The following is a 24,769-nucleotide window of genomic DNA, read 5'->3' as shown; positions in this document are numbered from 1 at the left end:
GAAGAATACAGTGTTACTCATCCCAAGATACAGCACATTTGCATAATTATCAATCTTGTACAATAGTCAAATAATCAATTTAAACTTCAACATCGTTATTTAGAGCAGACAACTCAGAGCACTCGCGAGCCCATTCCAGAAAGGGCTCCCATATATGTTTTGGTCTAGAGGTCGGTGGCATCTGTTCCCAAAATAGTTGGAGTTGGGTGTGGCCATATGTGACATCTGACAGCCAGTCCTTAAATTTGGGTACCTTTTCCTGCCCCAACGAAGGGCCACCTGGCGCCGCGCGCAAAGCAATAGGAGTGCATGCAGCTTGCGCCGCTTGGGTGGAGTATCTCGCACATATCCCAGTAACCCAAGTGTAGGTGAAGGAATATCAGCCCTGCCTATTATCTGATTTCCCGTATCAAACACCTTCTGCCAGAATACAGTCAATTTCGGGCAAGTCCAGGCCATATGCATGAAGTTAGCTTCTACATGTTCACATCGCCAGCACATATCATCCTCTCTCAATCTCATCTTACAAAGGCTAATCGGTGTCCTATAGTATCGATGAAGGAATTTAAAATGAATCAGCCTAAGTCTGTAATTTGGGGGGAGATCAGATGATTGCCCGCAGCAAAACTCCCACTGCTTCTCCATCAACTGCGGGTCCAGTTCACAATTCCACTGGGCCAGGGCTTTGGGCTTCACAATCGGGGATGTGTTCTGCATAGTCGTATATAAGCGCGTGATTAACTTACGCGCCGATGCCGAACGTTTTCCAAAGCCATCAGTATCGGGGGGCCTTAGGAAAGTCCGCCCAAAGGGCACGACACGCAGTGCGCAGTGTGTGGTATAGGAACTGTTCAATAAAAGGCACAGTATTGTCGTCAGCTGCAGCTGGGGGAGGCCTAAATTCACCATTGGGATAGAGGTCTGCAAATGTCCCAAGCTTCATACTCTCCGTCAAGCCCTTACCCACTCCACCTTCTATGCAAGGCAGCATAGGGTTGCGTTTTAGTGGGATAGATGGCGCATATAGCACAGGAGCTCCCGCCCTCTTTTGTAGAGCGCGCCACACCCAGCGCAGTGTGTCAGCTGTGTCTACCTCCCCTCTTGGACGCTGTGACTGTTTGTACAATGCAACCTCCAGTGGCAACGGGGCTACTGCATCTATTTCAACCGCCACATGTGGCTGATATGGCGCCTGGCAGACCCAAAAATGAAGAAACTGAGCCTGTGCACATAGGGAATACAACTGTAGGTCAGGGGCGCCCAGACCACCCTTCTGCAGGGGGAGCGTCAGTAGGTCCCACGGTATCCTAGCTTGCCCCCCTGCCCACACCAGTGTAAGTAATTGAGATCTCAATTGCTTAACCGCATGCGTGCGGGCGGAATTCCGCTCGCACGCTGAGATTTGCGGTATCGCATGTTACGTGACGAGCTGGGCTCGTCATGAGCGTAGCAGGAGGCTACCTCATGACGAGCCCAGCTCGTCATGAGCGTCGAAGGGGTTAAAAAAATGTTTAGTAAGGGGGATCGGTAGATTTACAAAAAGATAAAGGAATTTAGGCAAAATAACCATTTTAGTCAGCGCCACCTTCCCTGCAATAGAAAGAGGCAGTTTAGACCAGATCGCAACCTTTCCCTCTAACCATGTGTAGGCTCTACCAAAATTCAGGCTCCAAATACCTTGAAGCTTGCGGCTCAGCCATATCCCCAGATATTTTACCTCTTCAGCCTCCCAGTGTAGCGGAAATTCAGATTTCACCTCCCTTGTACTATCCGTTAAGGGGAAAATCACTGATTTGCTCCAATTAATGGTAACACCAGCAAGCCCCCCAAATCTGATGAATTCCCGGAGGACCGGGCTCACATTTTCCTCAGGATTTAGTATGTATACGGTTACATCGTCCGCATATAAGGAAATCAGGAGACTACGCGTGCTAAACCCTATACCTCTGGCCGTGTGGTGTTGCCGTATCCTAGCGGCCAAAGGTTCCATGGCTATAGCGAACAATAATGGTGACAGCGGACAGCCCTGTCGGGTGCCCCGCGAAATCTTAAAAGTGTCCGACAATAAACCATTTACTTTAAGTCGGGCCAGCGGTGCTGTATAAAGAAGTTTAATTCTACTTATAAACAAGGGGCTGAGTCCCATACGTGTTAAAATTGAAAAGAGATGTGGCCATTCCAGCTAATCAAACGCTTTGGTTGCATCTAGGAAAACGGCGGCAGCCTGAACACTCGGATGTAAATAGTGTATTACCGAAAAAAGTGTGCGCAAATTATGGGAAGTTGATCTTCCCGGGATAAACCCAGATTGATCAGGAAGAGCGATCATTAGGAGTAATGCTTGGAGTCGATTCGCCAATAACTTAGCATAGATTTTTGCGTCAACATTTATTAGAGACAGTGGCCTGTAAGAGTCCACCTCTGTCTCTTCCTTTCCAGGTTTCAGCAAGGTTATAATCACCGCCTCTCTCATAGATGGGGGCAACATTTCTGTCTCCAGGGCCTCTTCAAACACAGCAAGCAGGCGAGTGGCTAGCTCCTCCACATACGCCTTTTTAAAAAGCAGTTGTGAGACCATCCAGCACCGGGGCTTTATTTAGGGGCAGGCTCCGTATCACTTGTGCAACATCTTCCACCGTTATGGGGAGATCCATACATTTTCTGTGGGTGTCGTTAAACCATACCAGGGCTATAGAGTCCAGGAAGTCTTGCATATATTCTGGACAGGTCACCCCGGATGTTGCATACAGGAAAGAGTAAAATGTGTAAAATTCCTTCAGCACTACAGTTTGACCTTGAATGATATCCCCATTCGCGCCCTTAACCTCATGCACAAAGGTAGCGCTTTTGGCCTGACTCAACATACCTGCTAAACCAGCCATTGAATTTGATTACGTTTCTAGACAGCATCTGTTGAAATATGAAGGAGATAATATTGTTATATTACACTCTATCGCAGTGGCATGGTTTGCATTTTATCATAAGGACAGCTGATGTTTGGGCTTTAACTGTTGCACACGCTACCGGCCAGTCTACGAATAATTCGTAATCTGCCGCGGGCGGGGGTGCAGGACCAGTTTGGACGGAACGGTGGTGCTGTGGTGGAACGCGCTCCGCTAAAAACCCCGGCTTATTTACAAGCCCTTTGCGCCGCCGATGGGTTCGTTTTCATTTGGGGGGAAAAGTGTACCGGCGGCGCAAGGGGCTTGAACATAAACCCCTCGGAATTTGGTCCTAACTCGTTACTGCCGCAAGCATAACAATCACGACCCCCATTTTGCCGTGGCGGGCCGCGAGTAGCTGGAGCTACCGCTTCCGTGAGGTCATTTCTGTGGCGTCTGTTGAGAAGTCTTTTCCGGGGACGGCTTTATTATTATTTTCTTGCTAATCAATCTTAGGCTGCTTTAGGCGCAGTACGTCGCCGAGTCCACGCTAGTACCGCCCTTATATGTTGTCACTTGGTGTAAACCAGCGGTCGGATTAGATCTTGTTACCGTCTTTTTTTTCAGTGGCTCATTACTCCGAAACAACGGGGAGGCGGGTTTCGAGACTTTCCATTAGAGACATGATAATAAGCAGGGGGTTGGCAGTGCAACCTCCCCTCCACGTCCGGACTCCGGGAAGTCAGCCACGTATGGGTGTGAGCTTGGGTCCGCGATTTTTTAGATCTTTTCTTCAGAGAGGCTGGCAGCCGGGACCGACTGATAGTCATGCACTGGGACCAATGTCTCATTCGGAAAATAGCATGCGGGCTCCCGAACTGTGTCCACACTGGCGTACTCACGACAGAGCTCAAAGTTATGACAAGAAGTAGCCTTCCAGCCCCCTCCTTCGTCCCCGAGAGACCCTCGCGGAGACCCGTTGCTCCTGGAAGGCAGTGCTTCATTCTTGCCCTGTCCTTGGCTTGGTGTTTCGGTGCAGTCGCTGCAACCTTTGACTCCGCGGCGAGGTTGGACCGGGAACCCAAAGGTAATGGATACACGAAGGAAAACGACGGAGTGGGACTGTCGGGAGTTAGATTCTCAGAGGAAGGCGGTCTGTGGAGTAAGCCAGGCCAGGAAGAAGTTTACGGAGTGGAAGGACACGCCCGCGACCCGAAGCCCCTCGCGGGGGAACGGGTTCCGCTGCACGAGCATCAGGAGAGTGCTTCTTTCCAGCCTTCGCATCCGTTGGCGGGACTCGAGTTTGAATCCATGACCGTTGCCTCTTACCGTGGACCTGGCAACAACGACACTCGCCGGAACAAGGAGCTGCCCATCCTCCTCTGGTGGAGTGAAAGCATTTTCCCCCATTTCCCTGGTGACACTGAACGTATAGACTGTCCGCGAAGCTCGTGTTTGGTTACCAAAAACAAAAAAGTTCAGCTCCGTAACAGGACTAAATCTATCATCTTTTATGGAACAGACTTTAGGGCATACGAGGTGCCATTACCTCGGCTGCCACATCAAACGTGGGCTCTGTTCCACGAGGAGTCGCCTATGAATAACTACCTGTTGTCACACTTGTCTGGAATAAGCCTGTTTAACTACACGGCGACTTTCAGAAGGGAGTCTGACTACCCCTTATCTCTACAATGGTTGCCTAGTATTGAATACCTCCAAAATCCCGCGGTGCCATTAACGGAGAAAAACGAGTGGAAAAAAGGTGGGCATGGCCCTATACTGTACATACAGTCACACTGTGATGTCCCATCGGACAGGGACCGATATGTACAGGAGCTTATGAAGTACATCCAGGTAATGAATGACCAGTACAGGTAAAATATGTCCAGTGTATGTATGTATGTATGTATAGGCATTTATATAGCGCACTACTTACCCGTAGGGTCCCAAGGCGCTTCGACCGCTGCGAAACCCTTCCTGGCTTCCCTGAGAGATGGTCCCTTAATGGGTATCTCCAGGGTGAGACCAGGCATCCCCGGCGGTCTGGTGGGGCCGTTAGTGAAGATGAGGCAAGCTAATGCCCAGAGTTGCCGAGTGTGATCGCTGATCAGAGTGGGCACCGAGGCGAGAGAATTATCGAGTCCGCTGACCCTGGTCCAGAAACCTGCCGCGCCGGGAATCGAACCCTGGTCCCGGGCCGTCCTCTGCTCTTGGGTCTGCCGCCTCTAACCAGTGAGCCACACTACTGCAGTTTGGTTATAACAATTGGCTTTTTTCAACAGGCATATGGAAAATAGCATTTTACCATCTATTATATTGTATCTAATTTTTGGAACCTCCATTCTTGATTGCTTTCTGTTCCATACTATTGGCACTTTTACGGAGTTCTTGATACAATGTATGTTGATTGTGCCATCTCTTCTTGGAAAGTAGGAACGGTTCAGTAACATTTTTTTCTAGTTGATGGAATTGTACTATAGCAGTTCCATCGGAAAGGTGGCTTTTCAGTCAGTGATGAATGATATTATGTTATTTCATCCCAATTAATTTAGACGAAAACACATTTTAATAGAAACATTTAACGAATACGCCATCTCATTAAAATCAAATTAATGACATTAATCAAAATATCTATGAACAGGTGGAGACTAGGTTTAGGATTGGTTTCAGCTGTGGGCTAAAGTAAGGGTCAAGATGAGGGTTAAGTTAGGGCCTCGTTAGACGATAAGGAACTGGCCATATCGAAAGCCACAGGTAGAGTAGGGTTTACGTTTCTACTTTTAGGGAACAGGCTTGCACCAAGCTTTTAGGGTTGGTTTCGAGTTGTAATCCGGCAAGAGTTAAGAATCCACTTTTGAGTGGGCTGTAAGGTTGGCTCAGGGGAAACAATAGGTTTCAGGCTTTGAAAAATGAGAAAAATGTTACAAGACCTGCAGGTCTAGTGACTGGAAAAATCTACCCGACCTAACTGTAATGCAATTGACCCCTAAATTCTTCTCAAATTGTGTGGCCCTAGCCGAATATTTCATTTAAAGTGTTACCTTTTTCTTCATTCTTACATACAAAATCACCTTCATATATGTGAGCTCAGCATGTCTGCTGTGCATAAATACTCTTGTTTGATTTAATAGACTACACATTTTCTCCATGTATAATAAAAATCCAGCTCACATATATCGTACACATTATCAGGACAGGGGCAGGTATCTTTCTGTTTATTTTTCAAAACTCTCACTTTTAACAAATGTATTACACAAGCATGATGTGATACCTTTGTCATTTACGGACAGACATATTCCATTAAAATGGCTACAAAAGGTCCTACTGATATGCAGTTTTACTGATAATACTATATAGCGTACAAACAATGTGTGGAAATCGGTTGTTTTGCAAATATTTATCTTTTGCACCTCACCATTAAAGTATCACCAAGTAATGATTTATTTTGATCCTTCTAAAATATGTGCCCATCTCACTTCAGAATTACAAAAAAGTGCTTTCTAACTACTGAATGAAATATATTTTGAAATAATTTTACACTTCATTCACAAGCTATGTGTATGTTGCGTGTACAACGCGATTGTCAGACAGTTCACTTAGCCAAATCTTCTAACTTTACAGTCAGAGAAAGAAAAGAAACCCGCAGTCTCCAGTAAAAGATTGGCAGCAATTTGTTTGAAGATATAAGCTGACATTTGATCTCTGTCTTTGAATACACAGCAAATGTGACAAGATAAAAACAAGCCTTAAAGGCACCTTTGTTGATCCTTCACTTTCTGAATAAACAGAACTCCTTTTCTTTGTCAGCTCGCGTTCGCTTGCCAGACCGGGTCAGTAGTCCCTGAAAATAGATCAGCCATATAAAATCTTACTCGCCATAGCAAGTGGGAGAGAAGAATTCTCAAGGCTTTTGATTTAACACATTTTATTTTAGAAAACACACAAATGTTGCAACATAAAAGAACATTTCTTTAAAAATAATGCTTCTAATTAATTCTTTATGCCCAAAAGTTTTAATTGAAGTGCCCAACTAAGTGCAAGGTTTAGGGAAATCTGACATATTAATTTCAACTACAGAGGACTACTCGGTGGCAATAGCCCAGAGGATCTTGAAGGAGATCCAGAATGCGTGGTAAAAGGATTAGAGAATTTCAGGGAAGTCCCAGAAGAACCAGAAACCATACATTAGATCTCCAGTAGAGAATAAACAAGACCATCTTCACTATCAGCCTGTGGACCTGCGCTGAGAGCCTCTTAATCATGGCGAATGTTGGAAAGGAGTAACCTGTCTCCAAAGACCAGTCATGGAGAAATGCATCAGTTGCTGTCACCAGGGGATCTGGTTTCCAACTGAAGTACCTGGGAAGGTAATGGTCTGGGTGAGAGGTAAAAAGATCAACTAAGAAAGGACCCCAAAGGGTGTCAAGCCTCTGGAAACCCAGGGGGTTCAGTTGCCTGAGACTAATGTCCGACCGTGCTCTGGAGCACCAGTCCGCTATCACATTGGATGCTCTGGGAAGATACTCTGCTGTCACTGAGACATTGTGAGATAGACAGAAGGTACAAAACTGCTTGGCCAGATCTGATAAGACTTTGGACTTGGTACCCCCTAGAGGGTTGATGTAGCGTACCACTGACACAATGTCCATCTTGAAAAAGACACTGCAGTCGGTTTATCCAATACTTTTTTGCAAATTACTCCACCATCAGCTCCAAGCAATTGATATGGAGCTGCTGTTTGTCTGTGGACCATTTTCCCCCTGTAAAGGAGTCACTGCAGCGGGCTCCCCAACCGGACTTGGTGGCATCGGATGCGAAAACGATATCCTGGTCGTAATTGAATATGGCTCGACTAATCCACGCCTCCATGTGGTCCAGCCACCATCTCATTTCCACCTTCAGTTCTTCCATATGTGGAATCTGTTCTGAATATTGAAGATCCCTGCAGAGGTGAAAGACCTTGAGGGCCCTGTAATGAAGACGCCACAGAAAGATCGCCTGTATAGAGGATGATAGAAGACCCTCAACTCTCTGCAAACCATGGCTCCTTTCCGAGACTGGAGGCTGAAAGTCTTTGCCACTGAATCTATGACAAATCTGAGGAAGATCCTCTGCTTGGCAGGAACCAGAAGTGATTTTCGCTCATTAACCACTAGGCCTAAACTCTGCAGTAGGTCCACTGCCATTTGTAACTGTACCACCAGCCGTGTTGGGCACTGGCCCAAAAGTAGGAGATCGTCTAAATAAAGAGGCAAAAACCTCAAGCCTTGAGAGATTCCACCACCGGTTTTAGAACCTTGAGGAAACACCAGGTAGCTGAGGAGAGCCCGCATGGGAGAGCTATGAACTCGTAAACCTGGTTTCACCACTTGAACTACAGGAATCTATGTGGAGGAAAAATGGGGACTGCAAAATACTTGTCCTTGTAGGGTAAGAGGGGGTTATAGGTCCCAATCCCGTACTACCTGTATTTAATTGAGTAGTCTGGGTAAGGTCCTTGTCCTCGACAATGGGAGACCCCCTTCCCATTAGAAAAATAAAGTTTAGGAGAAAGTCAGGACAGGTGGGATGTTTTCTTGATTCGTTGCAGAAATCAAATTTAAATGATTGTTTGGAAAAAGTTTTTATTTGCTATAACTCCTAGTCGAGTTTTCAGTGTTAGGATCAAGAAAGGTGACAGCCGACACGTGTTTCGCCCCATACATGGCCATCCGGCCTGGGGCTTCCTCAAGGCGAAATAAATACAATTTGGGCCGTGAATGGTCCCGTACAGCACTCGACAGTCCCTGCTAATTGAAGTGGCATATTATCTGCTTTATGTCCTCAGTTCTATCAGCATCAGCTGAAGAGAAGCCTTTGTAAGGCGTTCGAAGGCACTCAAATCGATGCCGGAGTCACTCTTGCGCTTAGGCGCATGTATAATTGAGGAAGAAGCCCCCTGTGCTGGATAGGCATCGTCCAACTTGGACTCGGGGCCCGGGCTGGCATAGGCCATTTCCATCAGGTGACGCTCAAAGGGCCGCATGCCTGCCATCAAAGCATGATGGTTCAAGGCAGAATTCATTTTCAAGAGTGAAGACTTGCAAGGACTCCTCCTCTGTATACTCTTCCTCAGTGGCCTCACTATATTGTAGGGCATCTTAAATATAAGCAGGTGCACCTGCAGCACACTTCAGGACAGCTACACTGACTGTAGTACAGAATATAGGGATATAAATGTTTATAGCCTAGGGCTAAATTGTTGGCAAACTGCAGCAGTTCTAATATTTTGGTTGCACTGAGTTCAAAGCAAAACTGGCTTCTGTCTTGGGGCTTACTCGCCCTATTGTCACCAGGGTGTCAATGCACCTGGGCCTTGCCCCGTAATAGCCGGGTGGTATGGGTGGAAGGGGCACTTAAGAAGTGCTGAGGCGGGGTACTGTGAGTCGTAAATACAGACCCAATTACACATCGACATCAGGCTGCTCCCAAATATAGACCTGTGTAGACCGATGTTGGAGGCTTCCAGGCGGCTCGGGCAGGCATGGGGGAGCAACCTCATCAGGTCCAGTGAAGTTGATTACAGCGCGCCCCTTGCAGAGCAACTAGATGTGCTCTACCGCTCTCACCCCCTCTAATGGTTGCTGGCCTCACCACACTCACGCGGTCCTGAGGATTTAAAGGCGCCAGAAATGGGGTGATGAGTGCTTCCGCTGCCCACATAAACAGCAGCTCAATAGCCGCTCAGAGAACCAGTAACAGTATAATATAAATACCATACATCAGTAAAATACACCATAAATCAAGATCATTTAAATGGCACAGTTACCTGCTAGAAGCAGAAAAAGAAAGAGGAAGCTATTCAGGGTGCTCCTACCTTTATGGATATCCTGGGCTGTTGATTGGTTGAGCCATGTTGACTGACCTGTGTTGACCTTTGCCCTGTGCATCTTGGGAAAGCTAGTTCTGTGAGTTTTTTCGTTGAAGACTGATGGAATGGAATTAAAAGAAAGTAGAGCATAAGCCTCACCTCTGGTCCTGACATAGAATTGTTTTTGAAAAGATAGGCGCAGGGCGGTGTATTGATTGTTTGTTGAGCTCTGAGTTCAGGCTCCCCCATTATACCTTAATTAGACAACTGTGACTGCTCGCTACCCTGAAAGTCAAGTGTGGAAAATGCTGTAATTGGCCCAATTTACAGAGCTACAGTAGTACAAGCCCTGGGGCATCAAAAGCAAAGACTACCCGTGATGCACTGGGTTAACGAGCAGGGGGAACAGAGTCTTAGCTTCTGTTCTTCGATGGATTTCTATTCTCACCTGCCCAACCAATTCTAGTGTTGCTGTCCTTACTGCTTATTGTTAAATGTGCAATATCTAGATTGCCTGGATTTGCATTCTTTGGCAGAATACAACACAGTGGCAATCACAGAATAAATGTCAGTAGCCCTGGGACGGCAGAATTACCACAAGATATTTCATCACTGTAATGTTCACTGAGGGCCTATTGAGGCAATGGGGTTTGCCCACACATGCAGAGAGGTTGATATTGTGAGAACACATGTTCTAGGTTTTGACAGTTTTTTTTTTTTTTAAACAGTTTTTATTAGAAACAAAAGCAGCAATAAAGACATTACATCGACAGCTTAGGTAAAGATGTTCAAGACATTACAGCATTATCTTCCTTATCCTTAATCCGGCAGAAGCCCAGGGCAGCATATTCCAACAATTACCGACAATCCAAGGTGGGTCACTTATATGTTCTCGGGTCAGGAAACTTCACCAATACATAACTAATCCTGATTGCCTACAGTGTGTGTCGTGATCTCATCCCAGGGGCGTAACACAGGCCTGCGCAGCCCCCGCAGTGCAGGGGGCCCCTTCGGCACTGCACTCTGGCCAGAGAGCTCCTGATTGAGCCTGGTGGGGGCCACTCTTCGTACCGTGCAGGGAGGCCCCCTCAATTTTCGTTAAGCCAGTGTCTCATACACATTCTCATCCAACACCAGGAGTCTTTCACTCCTCAGTTCCACTGTGGGAGAGACACATATCTCGCCCCTATATTTATTCCAGCGCCCCCACTTATGATCCCATTTACGTGGACATCCCCTTCCTTTATAAACAGTTTTTTCGGCGATCATGGCATGATCCATATCTTTTGCCCAGTCTCTCAGCAGTTGTAAGGTATCTACGCCCCACTTCTGAGCTATGTTTCGTTTCGCTATGCTCCACCCCATCGTGGCCCACGATTGCTCGGCCTGCGAGAGGTCCGTTGTCTCCCATATTGAGGAGACACAGTGTGGGAGTTGGGAGGATGGACTCGTCACACTTCCTAGTCAGTTGTCTGGTCATGTCCGTCCAGTATTGCTGTATGTGAGGCAGCCCCATAGGATGTGCAGGAATATTCCCATTTGGTTACAGTGTCGGAGGCAGAGAGCATCGGGTCGCCTTCCTAATCAGTGTAGTAGTGTGGCATCAAAATATACCCAATGAAGAATTTTAAGCTGCTCCAGGCGAAGTCGCATTGGGATGGCCACTTCTCGGGGTGAGGATAACGCTTCTAGCCAGTCTTCATCGGCTAGTTCTCCCAGTTCACCCTCCCAAAAACGCCCTCAGCTTCAACATTGGATCGACTCGATTATTGATTAATTTCCTATATGTGCGAGAGACGGCCTTTCGGGTCATAGGATCCAGCAAGAGCCGGTCCTCCAGGGGAGAGGAGTCCGGAAGGGGGGTATCCCTAGGGAGGGCGGAGTCAATGGCATGACTGATTTAGAGGTAGCGAAAGTTTTCCGTTGGTGCCACCTGGTACTTAGTTTGGAGGTCTGAGAACGATGCCTTCTTGCCCTTGACCCCAAAATCACCCACTGTACAGATCCCTATCATATCCCATTTATTAAATCCTGCACAGGCACTTAGCCGTCCCAGGATGTCCGGTTCCCATAGAGGGCTAGCCTTCGTGTGGTGCCCCTGCCAGCCCATCCACCTCTGCGCTCCGTGCCACACTTCCACCGTACGCGCCGTAGGGCCGGTCAAGCACAATTTCTTCATATACAGTGCTCTATTGTAACCCCCTTTCCCTACCAACCAGTGGTCATTGCGAAAGCTGGGATCATCATGGCCCCCGAACACCCATTGATTGATGGCTGTCAAGTGTGAAGCCTGATAATAGAGGCGCAGATCTGGTAGTCCTACACCCCCATCATACCATCCCATAGTAAGCCTGGCCATGGCTAGGCAAGGCGGTCTGTTTTCCCAAAATAAATCTCATACTGCAGCATCAATCTGCAAGAAGTAAGATTCGGGCATCAGAATGGGAGTGTTTTGTATCGCCTATAGAAAGCGTGGCAGAGCGAGCATTTTGAATAGGGACGTACGTCCTAACAAGATAAGGGGGAGTGTTTTCCAATGTGTGACATCTGAGCGAAATCTCTGTAACTGCCCTAACAGGTTCCATTAAAAAAATAGTGTGGCATTGATAGTGATAAAAATCCCTAAAAATCGAAAGCCTTGTGAAGCTACCGGAATATCGTAACCTCGAGGACTCCGCGGTGGCTTTCCCCAAAGGGGATACATCTGGGATTTAGACCAGTTTATTTGATACCCACACTGCGCCCTGAAAATATGAAAATTATGGAATACACGGTGCAATGAGCGCGTCGGTGAGGCAAGATAAAGCAAGATATCATCCGTATACAGTGATATGCAGTCTTTGTGTTCATTCGTCCATCTACTGCCTCTAATGCCCGGGCCTCCCCTTGTTCATACTGCCAGCGGCTCCAGAACAATGGCGAAAAGGACCGCTGACAACGGGCATCCTTGCCTTGTGCCTTCGACACAGGGGGAAAGGAGTAGAGCGATGATTGTTCACTGAAACATGAGCCATGGGTTGCGTATATAACCGTTTGACCAACCCCATAAATTTGGGTCCGAACCCGATGCAGCCAAGAACTGCGAACAGGTATTCCCACGCTATGGTGTCGAACTCCATTTTGACGTCAAGGGCCAGTAGAATCGCTTCTTCTTCTAGAGTGCCTACACGGCCCAATAAACCATGCAGACGACGCAGGTTGCGCGCAGTTTTCCGTCCCGGCATAAATCCTGACTGATCTGCATGCATTAGGTCAATGAGATAGGGGAGCAGACGAGTCGCCAAAACTTTTGCAGCAATTTTAGTCTCCACCGTAATCCAAGAGATAGGTCTATACGAGGCACACTCATGTACTGGCTTACCAGGTTTTTGAATGACTACAATAGTGGCCTCACGAATATCATTCAGGAGGAGGACATTCTCGTAACTTTCGTTGTATAGATTTAGGAAATGAGGTGCTAGTTTGAAAGCCATAGGCTTGAGCAGTTCGATCGGGAGCCCGTGCGGGCCCATTGCTTTACCCGCGTGAATGTCTTGAATTGCCTTATGAATCTCTTCAAGCGACAAGTCAACGTCCAACTCCTCTCTATCCTGTTCTGAGAGGCACGTCACTCCGATAGTGGCAAGGAGTTCGGTCGCTCTCGAAGCCTGCGAGTCTTGCGGGATACCATACACAGTCTTATAGTGGTTTGTAAAAGATTCAGCGATTCCCCGTGGGTCCGTTATCAGACCATCATCAGGTCCCTTAATCGCGCGCACCCATCTCGCTGATTGTTCTTTACGTTTGAGCCACGCCAGCGATTTGCCAGTGCATTCCCCTTGTTCATATATACAATGCCGGGTGGCCAGAGCGCATCTATTGGCGTCTTCTAGGAGCAGTTGTTTATAATCTTGCCTTTTTATGCTAAGCAGGTGTTGAGTGTCAGGGTCAACCTCAAGATTTAGGATCTCGGCTTCCAACACGCTTCGGCGTTTAGCCCTGTGACCAGCCATCACCGATAGTGCCCTCCCTTTGATCACTGCACCATATGCCCCCAAAGCGTAATGGCCGATTGGACCGAGCCTATATTCTCCTCAAATTAGTATTCTGTATCTTTCCGCAAGGTGTCCCTAATATGCGGAATGTTAAGTATCCAAGGTTGAATTTGTATCGGACCAGGTTCGGCGGGCGTTGCACTCCAAGGACCGTCAGCATCGGGGAATGATCCGACATCCCCCGCACCAAACACCCAGAATTGGAAAAGTCCTGTATGTGTTGTGCATGAGTGAATAAATAGTCAATTCTTGATTGACTTCTGTGTACACCAGAATGAAACATAATGTGTTGGTCAGGAGGGTGCGACCACCTCCAGAAATCTACCATCCTCAAGTCTGTAAGGGTTGCAGGCTGGTTCCACAGGAGCGTCAGGAATCCGAAGAGTAATCCGCAGCCTTCCCCTACGGTCTTCCGACTCTATCAAGCACTAGAGTACGAGAGACACGCCAGGGGAAAACAGGGAGACAAAACAAGGAAAGATGGGGGAAGACAATGATGATTGATGTTACACTCCAGTAGTGAATACGATGGTGTCTCTACGTAAGGAACCGGAACAAACAGGTAGGCTGTAATAACAAGAGGAAATCAACAATCCTAGATCCAATCCAGTAACTAGAATATACCAATGCACAAAATACAACCATATCACATACCCCAGGTTCTTAGTATGTAGCAGAGGTAACATGTGAAGGTGAAGACAAAGGCACAGCGTCTGGAGCTATAATAGGAATGACACAATAGAATGTTGAGCACCTGCATGTGAGATGGTGTTAGGTACAATAACGGCCCATATAACTCCCCTCTTACATCAATTATAATGAACCAGTCTACGAAGACACTTTCACCCAACACTTCTGGAGATATCTTACACAGTGTATCACCATCTAGAAGAACCAAAGCAGGACATATAAGTCATACATATGTAGATATAATACTTAGTAAAAGATTGGTAGCGCATGTGCGCTCTTACCGCAATTCTTGGTAGTGTGGAATGTGCACCCACCCTGATCCACGCAAGAGTGCCACCAAATATCAAGTAAGGAGGGATTCAGTAGTATCTCAGCGAAATATGGCTGAAATGGACTGGAATATGGGGGTAATAGGGACTGCGTGGAAATAGGATAGGATAGGTAAAAATGAATGAGGGAGCAACTAACTAACTAGCTAAGAAAAGAAAATAATAATTGGGGAATTTACTGACACCGGACAGCGGAGCTAAGCCCGGCCGCCGGGTGCAGTACACAAGTAGCAGAGAAATTAATAGGGAAATCAATCCCCACCGGATGGCGGAGCAAAGCCCGGCCGCCGGGTGGAGAATGCAGCCTGAGGACGAGTTGAGAGAACCCTTTGTAATGTATCCCACCGGGCGGCGGAGCAAGACCCGGCCGCCGGGTGGAAACACAATCAAAAGAATGTCAGGAAGAAATACTCTGGCGCTGAGTACAGGCTCTTCCTCAATCACCGGTGAATGTAGTGCCCGGCCGGATGGCGGAGCTAAGCCCGGCCGCCGGGCGAGGCACACGGAAAGGGGAAGTGGGAGAGAGGCGTCTCAAGGTACGCCGAAGGCAGCTGAAGACTGCCAAACAATGCAGCGTAGGCGTCTCCCGAGTTTGGAGAAGGCAGGGGACGCAATACGCTAACCGGCAACGGAACAAGGATGTGACACAGGAACTGCAAAGTCAGGCAACAAGGAGTAGACGGAACCGGAAACTAGGGAAGCTTGACGCGAGAACGTGAAGCGTCGTTCCCTGTTTCCTGGTTCTTTAAATAGCCTGTGTCTTAAAGGGACAGCGTAGGGGAGTCCCGAGGCATGACAAAGTCTTCGATAAAGTCCCATAACTGGGACCCATAACTGGGAGCAGTGTGCTGCGTCACGTCTGGGCGGTGATCTGTCTAGTTGACCGTCAATCATGAGGTTGAAGTCACCCCCATTATCAGTGTACCCACAGGTAGGTTAAGTAAAAGTGTCCCAACATCTGTCGGTGTCAGTCGCTGTAGACCCGGTGGAGCATACACAGAAACAGCATTTAGATCTCTGCCCTCCACATACCTGTGCAAGCTGCTTATCTACCCTGTGGATATGTCCAGGTATTTTGCATCACATATGGACAGCATTTTTTAAGGAGACCCCCGCCCCCCTGGATCCCGTGGTGAAACCTGAGTGGACTACCATTCGATACCCCTTCCTGTCGAGGGCCATGCAAGAGTTGCCAATTAAGTGAGTTTCCTGTAGTAACCCCAAATCAAGCCCATGGCGGTGGACATACTGCAGCACAATACCTCTCTTGATTTTGTCTCCTAACCCGTTGACATTCCAGGTTATAAGCTTAAGTCCCTGACCTTTTGCCATATTGTCACCGATATCGGAAGAACGGTATACATGGAAGACATGTAGCCTCCCAGGCCCTCCATTGTCGCCAACTGAGCGACCCCCGGACTTTCAATGACCACCTCATAATATTGGAGATCTCCTGCTGCCATCTATAGATAGAAACCAGCCAAGCCGTGTCTACACAAGCAATCACTTTGTCTTGCTGCAAAATACCCCCCCCAATAGCACCCCCCCAACAAATGAAACTCCAGATTACCCTCCGCCTCATAAACTCACCCCCTCCCTGCTTAACGGGACTAAAACCTCCTGCCACCCCCAACATGCAGAGTGCCTGTCGCCCACCCATAAACAATTCCAGGGAACGCGAGTAACCCCACTCCCAATTTGCATATCTCTGTACAGACATTTCTCCGACCCCCACCCCAAAGCAGTACACGACACAGAGGCCCGGGACGATCTTCGTTAGATGTCATGTGGCACCCACATTGTCAATAACAGTGCAGTAACAAGTCATATAAGAACCCCCTCCCCCCCCATAACAGCCCAGTATGTTGAACGATCATGGTAATCTGCAACAGAAGCAACTTAATGAAGTACTAGGGCCATCCCCAGAGTCTAGGCAATCCACGTGACATAAGTATCAGGAATCTGTCCTAGCATCTCCTCCAGCACTAGATTTATACGATCTCATGTTCGGGAGGCCATGGCGCCAAGACCATGCTCCACAGAGTTCAGGAGGACATTGCAAACCCACTCAGCCTTACCAACCATCGAATCAGAAGGAGATTGTGTCTCTGCTGGTGCCAGTCAGTGTCGTCATCCACCGCCGAGAATGCCTTTTTTCCTTTCTTTTCGACCGTGCTCCATCCCTCAAGCCAGTACCAGGCCTCTTCAGGTCGAGTGAAAAACCATGATTTTCCATTTCCTTCCACTCAAAACTTTGCTAGAACATCATTGCATACTTGAGTTCTTGGTCACGTAGGGACCGTTTCACCTCCAGAAAACTTCAGCGCTGTTTCTGTACTCTCAATGTGAAATCTGGAAATAACATGATCTTGCTGTTCTCCAGGGTAAGTGGCGGGGCCGCTCTTGCCGTTTGTAGAATAACATTGCGGTCTCGAAAGTAAAACACCCACGCCAGCAGTGGTCGAGGTTGCGCTCCAGGCCTCGGGCGGCCCCTAGGCACTCGGTGAGCTCTTTCAATCGTGAAGCATTTGGAGAGTCCTCTGGGTTGGAGATGCTTTAGGACCAGTTCCTCCACAAAAAGGTCTGCCACCTGCCCCTCCCTGCGTTCCGGTACGCCAATAATGCGTACATTGTTCCGTCACACTCGACCTTCGTAGTCGTCCAGCTGCAGGGCCATCGCCCTGTGGGAAGAGCGGAGGTCAGTAATTTGTTTCTTGAGCAGGGCGGTGTCAGTAACCAGTTCCTTGGCAGTGTTCTCTACAGTTCCTACCCTTTCCGCCATTTTCGTCATGTTCTCTCGGATCAGTGCCACATCTGTGGCCACTGTGTTGATCTGCACCTCAAGGGAGGTCCTTATTGCCGTTATCGCTTCGAGTAGATCCTTATTCGACGGTTCTGCAGCGTCCCCCGGTGTCGCCGCCTCTGTACGGTCTTCAGTTTGCTGTTTCTGCCAGGCGAACTTCTCTAGCTTGGTCGGGGTCGTCGTCCGATTATTACGGCCGGACGCCATTGCCTATTGACACGGAGACACCACCACTGATCAAGGCGCCGCCTCTACTCCCCGCCTCCTGCAGTGAAATCCTTCACCCGGCCTGTCGGCTTTTGCAGGAGGCACCCCACACAGAGGGGTATCTAATCGAGGCCACAGCGCAATGGCCGTAGCAGGAAGGTCAACACACACCAGTTTCCCAGCCGAGGATCAGGGCCCGATTCCCCCAGTCGTGGGAATCACTTCTTAGCTGCAGTGTGTTTCACTTGTGTGGCATGTAGATTGTGCGGGGAGACAGCAGGCTTAGGGGCCCCTGGGGCAAGAGTCTCTACACCAGGTACTTCGATTTCACCGGAGCATCCGCGCCTCCACCATGCTCAACGCGCCAAGGGCTGAGTTGTGACCACCATGCAAGGGTCGAACTGTTCCCAACACTCCAGGGCCCCGCAGTTGTACCCACCGGGTCTCAGCGTTCTAGCGGTAACCGGCCCTCCTTCAGCAATCACACCAGGTCTCTTCAGTTTGCCTCCAGACCAGACGTTATGTCTATGGGGTGGCACAATGTTCAAGAGTCAAAATTGCCTCCAATAGAAACAGAAAATTTGCAGTGCAGTCCGAGGGCCACTTCCAGCCCGTTATTTTCCGCTTTTACCAGTACTGCGTGGGGCCACCACTGTTTCTCTTTCAGCTTCTATTCAAGTCTCAGTGCCTTTATGACAATTGCCTGTGAATCACATCCACTCCTGGGCCTCACTGCTAGATGTACCAGGCGGTTTTAGGGCCCCCAGCGCGCACCTTCCAGACTATATTGGCCACCCTTAGCTCTCTCCTTACAACTGCGTATAGGCCTCAGGGCTGCCCTGGGCCCACACGCACGTGGCAACAATGTCCCGCACTTTCACCCACGACTGGGGCCTCTGCACCAACCACTTGGACCCCTTTACACACCGGGCTACTAGGGATGGTCGCCGCAGGGATCCGGCAGCGCTGGCTCCGACGAGGAATTCCTCCAGTTCACCACCGGGGCCCCCGTATATGCAGGCCTCAGCCGCCTTCTCGCGTGGCGCCCGATCGGCACAGTGCCCCACTCCCGTGGGCAAGGACACCCGCGAGGCTTCGGTCTCTGGAGCACTCGCGAGGCACTGTCGCCGATTGATTCCAAAATTATACGGGCGGTAGCCGGGCACCACAGTCGCACTCCGACAGCACCAGGACAGGAATCGGGCCAGCAGGGGTGAAGTTATCCAGGATAGTTTGGAAGTGGTGCTCCGGAGTAAAACTACCGAGCGGCCATTCCCGTCGGCGGTTAGCCAAGCCCCCTCCAGTTTTCTGTTTTTGAAAACATTTTGGATAACTTAAATGAGCAAAAGTTTACTGCAAGTGATGTAACACTACATTCTGCAGTTAATGCCAACCTTTCTCTAAGCACATTGTAGTATTCTAGAACTGAAATTTGAATCTACAAAATAATTTTTTCCTAGAAGTTTGCCTTTCTATGTGCATTGGTATAATCTCATATAAGATGTATGTTGAACTGCTAAACAACAGAGGAAAAATTGTGCAGAAAAACATCAAAGCTCTGAATCATTTAATTTCTCTTATTTTTCAATATATAAAGGTTTATAAGACTACTATTTCTAATCATGCGTTTGACATTTCAGGTAGATTCGTATGGCAAATGTCTTAATAACCGAAAGCTTCCCAATGTACGGTTGGAGGACACATCCACGGCCACCACAGAAGATCCAGAGTTTATGGTGTTTGTTTCTAAATACAAGTTCCACCTGGCCATGGAAAATGCTTTGTGTCCAGATTACATGACTGAAAAGCTTTGGCGTACTATGCATCTGGGTGCCATTCCAATCTATCGGGGGTCTGCATCGGTGCAGGATTGGATGCCCAACAACCATTCAGTTATTCTGGTGGACCACTTCCGTGACCCTCAAGAGCTGGCTGAGTTCATAAAGTCCCTTGACGGAGATGACGAGAAATACCTGCAGTACCTTGAATATAAGAAACCTGGTGGAGTAACCAACACATTTTTGCTGGAGAGCCTGGAGGGTCGTGAGTGGGGAGTGAATGATATGACTGCACCCAACTACCTCAGCGGATTTGAGTGTTTTGTCTGTGATCAAGAAAACACCCGTATTGCAAAAGAGAGGAAACATCGGAAGTCTGGTGGCAAATTGGCTACACCGACACCCCACATAGCTGAATACAGTCATATGGGATGCCCTATGCCAGTGCCAGGTTTTGGACATGTGGAAGATTTGACTGCAAGTGACAGGTAAGATAAAATAAAAATACAATTGCTATACAGTGTTATTCTTGCAAGTTTATTGAACAAAAGTGTTATGATGCATGAACCACAATGCTGGAACAAGAGTCCTGACTCTAGCAAGTCTTAGTGGTCAAGAAATCTTTAAAAATCTATACAAATGTGTGTGCAATATACATTGGTAGTCCCCTTTGTGTAGTTCTATTTCAGCCATGCTTTCTATTGAAAAGGCATTTTTTTGTCTACATCTTTTGACCCAATAGGCCGATCGGTGCCAAATTTGATGATCGCTTGGCATAGTCAACAAGTATCCAGCATTCCAATTTTTATATAGACTCATGCAGGGGAAAAAAAGTTAAAGGGGAAGAGGGTCTAGGGGTAAAAAAGTAGTGTGCTCCCATTTCAGCTCCAATAGGAAATGTACTCACGCAAAAAGTTCTGACGGATCTACATCAAACTTGTTATGAAAGTGGAACTTTACTTTGAAAGCGTGCTTTGTTGTTTGGGTGTAAATCTGTTTAGTTTTTGAAATTTAAGTGTTTAAATAAACATTTTGCGTGGGCTTTAAAGGGTTGTATATCTGTGTCATGTGAAAACACTTTTCAGAAAATAGCAAATCCAGTCAATCACATCTGAATTTTCTCTCAAAAGTAATTTGGTGATGCAGGGAGTAAATTTCTTCTTTCATCTTAACATTCATAATTTGTTTCTTAAAAATTGTGATTTTTGACACTATGGAAAAAGAAACTTCCAGAACGGGAGGGGGAGGGGAGGTGCACCATGAGAGGTGCCCATACCCAGGGGATGTTGGAGGGCACTCAGAGGCTGAAAAATTAGGATTAAAAACTTGAAAAAGGTTAAGTTTGCCAAGGTTAAATCGGGATTTTAAGAAAATTGTGATTCTACGGCCATCATCGTATGCTGCTGAGAAAAGGAAGCATTTTATATACATTTCGATTTTTATGAAAGTTGCAGATATTTCTTTACTCCCAAAATTGTACTGCATTTTTTTCTCTAAAAAAAAAATGCAAAGTTCTGTAGACCACCTCTGTTGCACACAGATTTTGGGGTTTGGCTCCCTGCAGCCATGTGCAGTGACGGATTGCTGCCCATGACAAGTTCAGATAGGCTATGCAGCGCAACACCACAGAGCACAGCCAAAGGCTGTGTGCTGAGGGGATTAGCCTCCTCCAGCAGGTTGAGTGAGGGGCCCTGACCTTGCGCAGTGGGGTTTTGGGAAAAGTGTATTATAAATACAATTTAAAAAGTATATAGAAATTTACTGAAATAACACAGCGAAAAATGAGTTATGGCTCTGGGTTCAGGGAGGAGCATGGAACAGATACTGCCTTGGTCATGATAGCAGAGGGACTCAGAAGTATACTAGATGCAGGAGGGAAGGCCGTCTTGATATATTTGGATCAATGGTGACAAAACCGAAGTTATGCTATTAGGATCAGATGCAGACTTTTGGTCTCCTAAATGGTGGCCTGCTAGTCTGGGTGATGGCCCAAACCCAGTGTGCAAAGTTAAAAATCTTGGATTCGTATTTGACGATAAATTGACATTTAACACCCAGATAAACAGCCTCTCTTCAACTATCTGGTTTTAAAAATGATCAGAAGAATACGCCAATTCATTCCTCTAAACTCACGTAATACACTAGTACCCACCCAGTAGGCCTCAGAGACATGGTTGAGTGGTCCTTTAGAGAAGGGCTTGTGTGCCCCTCCACCACCCTTTAAATATTTCAGTCTTTCTGCGCCCCCGGGAGCGGATGAAGGCAAATAGTTCACTAGATGCTAGGAAAATAAAAGAAAATTTAGGGGTGGGGGCTGCCCACAATTGGCAATGCCGTGCCCCCAGCTCCAAAAAATGTGGCATCAGTCTTTCTACCCTCTTGGAGGACATATGGGGATGGTTACCTCCCAATTTGCCCCTCGGGGGAGGGGGTTGCAGTGAGCCTATTAGGCGTCAGGGAAAGATTGTATTAAAAAAAATACTGGGGAAGTGACTGCCTACCATGATGGCAGAACAACAATAAGGCAATAGTCTTTCTGCTCTGCTCTATGAGGAGGATGAGGTAATTATCCCCAACCTGCCGCTCCCCCGGGGGCAGAAAGCCCACCAGACAAATGTGGGCAAAACATTTAGAAGTAGGAGCTGCCACCCTGGGCATCCCAAAAAATGCAACATCAGTCTTTTTGCCCATCAATCTGCCCGCCCTCCCCAGGGGCAGAAAGCCCACTAGACACTATGGAAATGTTCTATTTTTTTTTTAATGTACACAGGTAGAGGCTGCCCACCATGGGCATGGGCATAAGGGTGGATGGGGCTATTACCCCTAATTTGCCCACCGGGGGGTGGAAAGCCCACTTGACATTAGGGACTGCATTTATGCTGTTTCTTTGCTTGCGGTAGCGGTCCCACAGTGCATGGGCCCGTGCTCTTCCCCCACCCCACAGCCCAATAGACTTTCTGCCAGCCCCCGGGAGGGTAAATAGGGGTATTTACCTCCAAAAGGCTCCCCCAGGAGAGACAGAAAGCTCACTAAACATCTGAGATTTCTTAACAGAACCAAAACAAACAAAAGGAGGGGGAGACCTACCCTGGCATAAAGTCATACCCTTCCCCAGAAGGGGCAATAGTGTCTTTCTGCCCCCAGGTAGGAGGTTTGTACCGATTGGGGAAGTTCCCCCATACATGTGCCCCGGGGAGGGTAGAAAGCCCACTCTACAACAGGGATTTTGCATTTGCACCAAAAGAAAGTGGTGCGGGTGTTGTACTCTGGTTTGTCTAATTTGGAGTGCGACAAGTGCCACTTTTGTTTACCCAAAAGGCAAACTCTATAGTATCAAGTGGACTTTCTACTGCCGCCCCCGAGGAGGAGCCAGTTTGGGCAACCTCCACAGTTGGTACTAACCACCTGTCTGCCCCCGGGAGGGAGTAAGACACTATTGCCTCTTCTGGGGCAAGGGTGTACACTTGATTCCAGGGTAGCATGCACCCTCCGCTTGTATGTTTTGGCGCCACTTAGACTTCCCTGTTGTGTAGTGAGCTTTTTGCCCCTCTCAGGGGCAAATTGAAGGCAAATCCCTTGTCTGTGGGGAGGGGGGCAGAAAAATCAATTTGTCACATTTGGGGCGGGGTTGTTTCTAATTTTTTTTTTTTTTTTTTTTTTAATTTTTTATTGCAGAATCAGAGAGATACAATCATTTGGACAATCCTGTCCGTCTCCACTTATTGCTGGTTGTCAGTCATGAACAGTATTGTACACAGCCATTTAGCCCACATCCCGAAGGTAGGGCGGCGACATCTAAAAATCCACACAGAGACCAGATGACAATACACAGCAACAATATTCATTTGACATCAATATAATTAGGCTTGTTTAAAAGATCTGCTTTTTCCCCTACCTACCCAACCCTTAACCCCAACAAAGAACTCGTTTCCCCCGGTCACAGTGAGGAGCAGTGAGCTGGTCCCATATCCTCCGCCCCACCCAATGGGATCTAGCCTGCGAGCCCAGCATTCTACCACTAGCTCTTGACTCACTCTGCTGTCAATGTCACTCTTCCGGCTGTGGAATTCCATCTCCCCCCTCCCCACCCACCCCCTGGTGTTTCGCTGGTGTGAGCCAAATTCAGGATTTAAACTCGTCAATCAGGAGCCGATAAAACAACTTTCGTACAATTGTGCATCATCCGGATTCCCCCATTAGCCCTCTTCTTCTCGGTTTGCCTCCCGCGACCGGTACTCATGCAGAGCCACCACTAGACCTTCCCAAGCCCTTGCTGCCTCCAGACCCTTTTCATTATCTGTGCGAGTCGCCTGTCTAAGCCGGACCATACTTTCACTTCTAGCCCACTTTTCCAATTCCGTTGCCCAGCGCCTGCTGGACGGGCCCTCCGATGACTTCCAGTGCCAGGTGATCTCTCTCTGGGCTAAAATAAGTCCTAGGTCCATGAATTTACTGGTGATCTTCGTTTTCTTCGTGTGCGGGAACCACAGTAGCAGGCAGACCGCCTTATCAAAAGTAAGCTGTCTATCTGTCACCCCTGTCAATAGTTCTCCTACTTCTGTCCAATACAGGCCCAGCTTCGGGCAATCCCACATCATATGATCCAGTTCCGCCCCCGCTAAGAAGCACCTCGGGCACACCGCCCCCTGCGTGTGGAAATGCCTTTGTATCTTGCCAGGTGTTAAATAGGCCCTATGTAGTACAAAGTAGTGTATTTGTTGGAAGTGGGCATTCCTACAACCCTTCCACGCCCTCCTCAGGATTTGTCCCCAGGTAGCTTCCGGTATGGGTTTCCCTACGCTCTCCTCCCATTTCATTTTCAACGCCGTCAGGGGGGTCATGCCTTCATGAAGCATTCGGGAATGCAAACACGTCACCGCTTTGAACGTCCCCGCCGACATCACCACATATTGGCACGCCATCGTGGTCGTTGGTTCCGAGAGCCCCACCCTCCAATGTTTTTTAATCGCCGTAGTCACTGCCATGTGTAATAGGAAACTCCCAGCCGGGATTCCAAACTGGTCCTGCACCGCTCGGAATGGAAGCAACTCGCCGTCAGCGTATAGGTCACCCACCATGTGGAGCCCCATCTCTTCCCATTCCATGAGGGGCGGCCAATCCCCTCCATGTGGCAATGCTGTCAGCATGCCCAGAGGTATTTCCGGGGCATACGGATGCCCCACTCCTGCTCGCTTT

At 48.0% G+C, this 24,769-nt stretch overlaps 1 protein-coding gene across 1 annotated transcript in view; it reads left to right on the top strand.

The window, feature by feature from the left end:
- The first annotated feature begins 3,312 nt into the window (after positions 1-3,312).
- POFUT4 (protein O-fucosyltransferase 4) overlaps positions 3,313-24,769 on the top strand; it is a 57,888-nt gene continuing 36,431 nt past the window's right edge. Inside the window, exons 1-2 of the mRNA XM_078640628.1 lie at positions 3,313-4,736; positions 19,436-20,061. Of these exons, the coding sequence (XP_078496754.1) occupies positions 3,711-4,736; positions 19,436-20,061 (1,652 nt within the window). The 5' untranslated portion in view covers positions 3,313-3,710. The remainder of the gene's footprint in view (positions 4,737-19,435; positions 20,062-24,769) is intronic.

The sequence above is a fragment of the Lissotriton helveticus genome, chromosome 1_1 (genome assembly GCF_964261635.1).
Source record: "Lissotriton helveticus chromosome 1_1, aLisHel1.1, whole genome shotgun sequence".
NCBI classification, from domain to species: domain Eukaryota; kingdom Metazoa; phylum Chordata; class Amphibia; order Caudata; family Salamandridae; genus Lissotriton; species Lissotriton helveticus.
The sequence above is the reverse complement of the archived record's forward strand: the minus strand, read 5'-3'. Positions and strand labels throughout refer to the sequence as shown.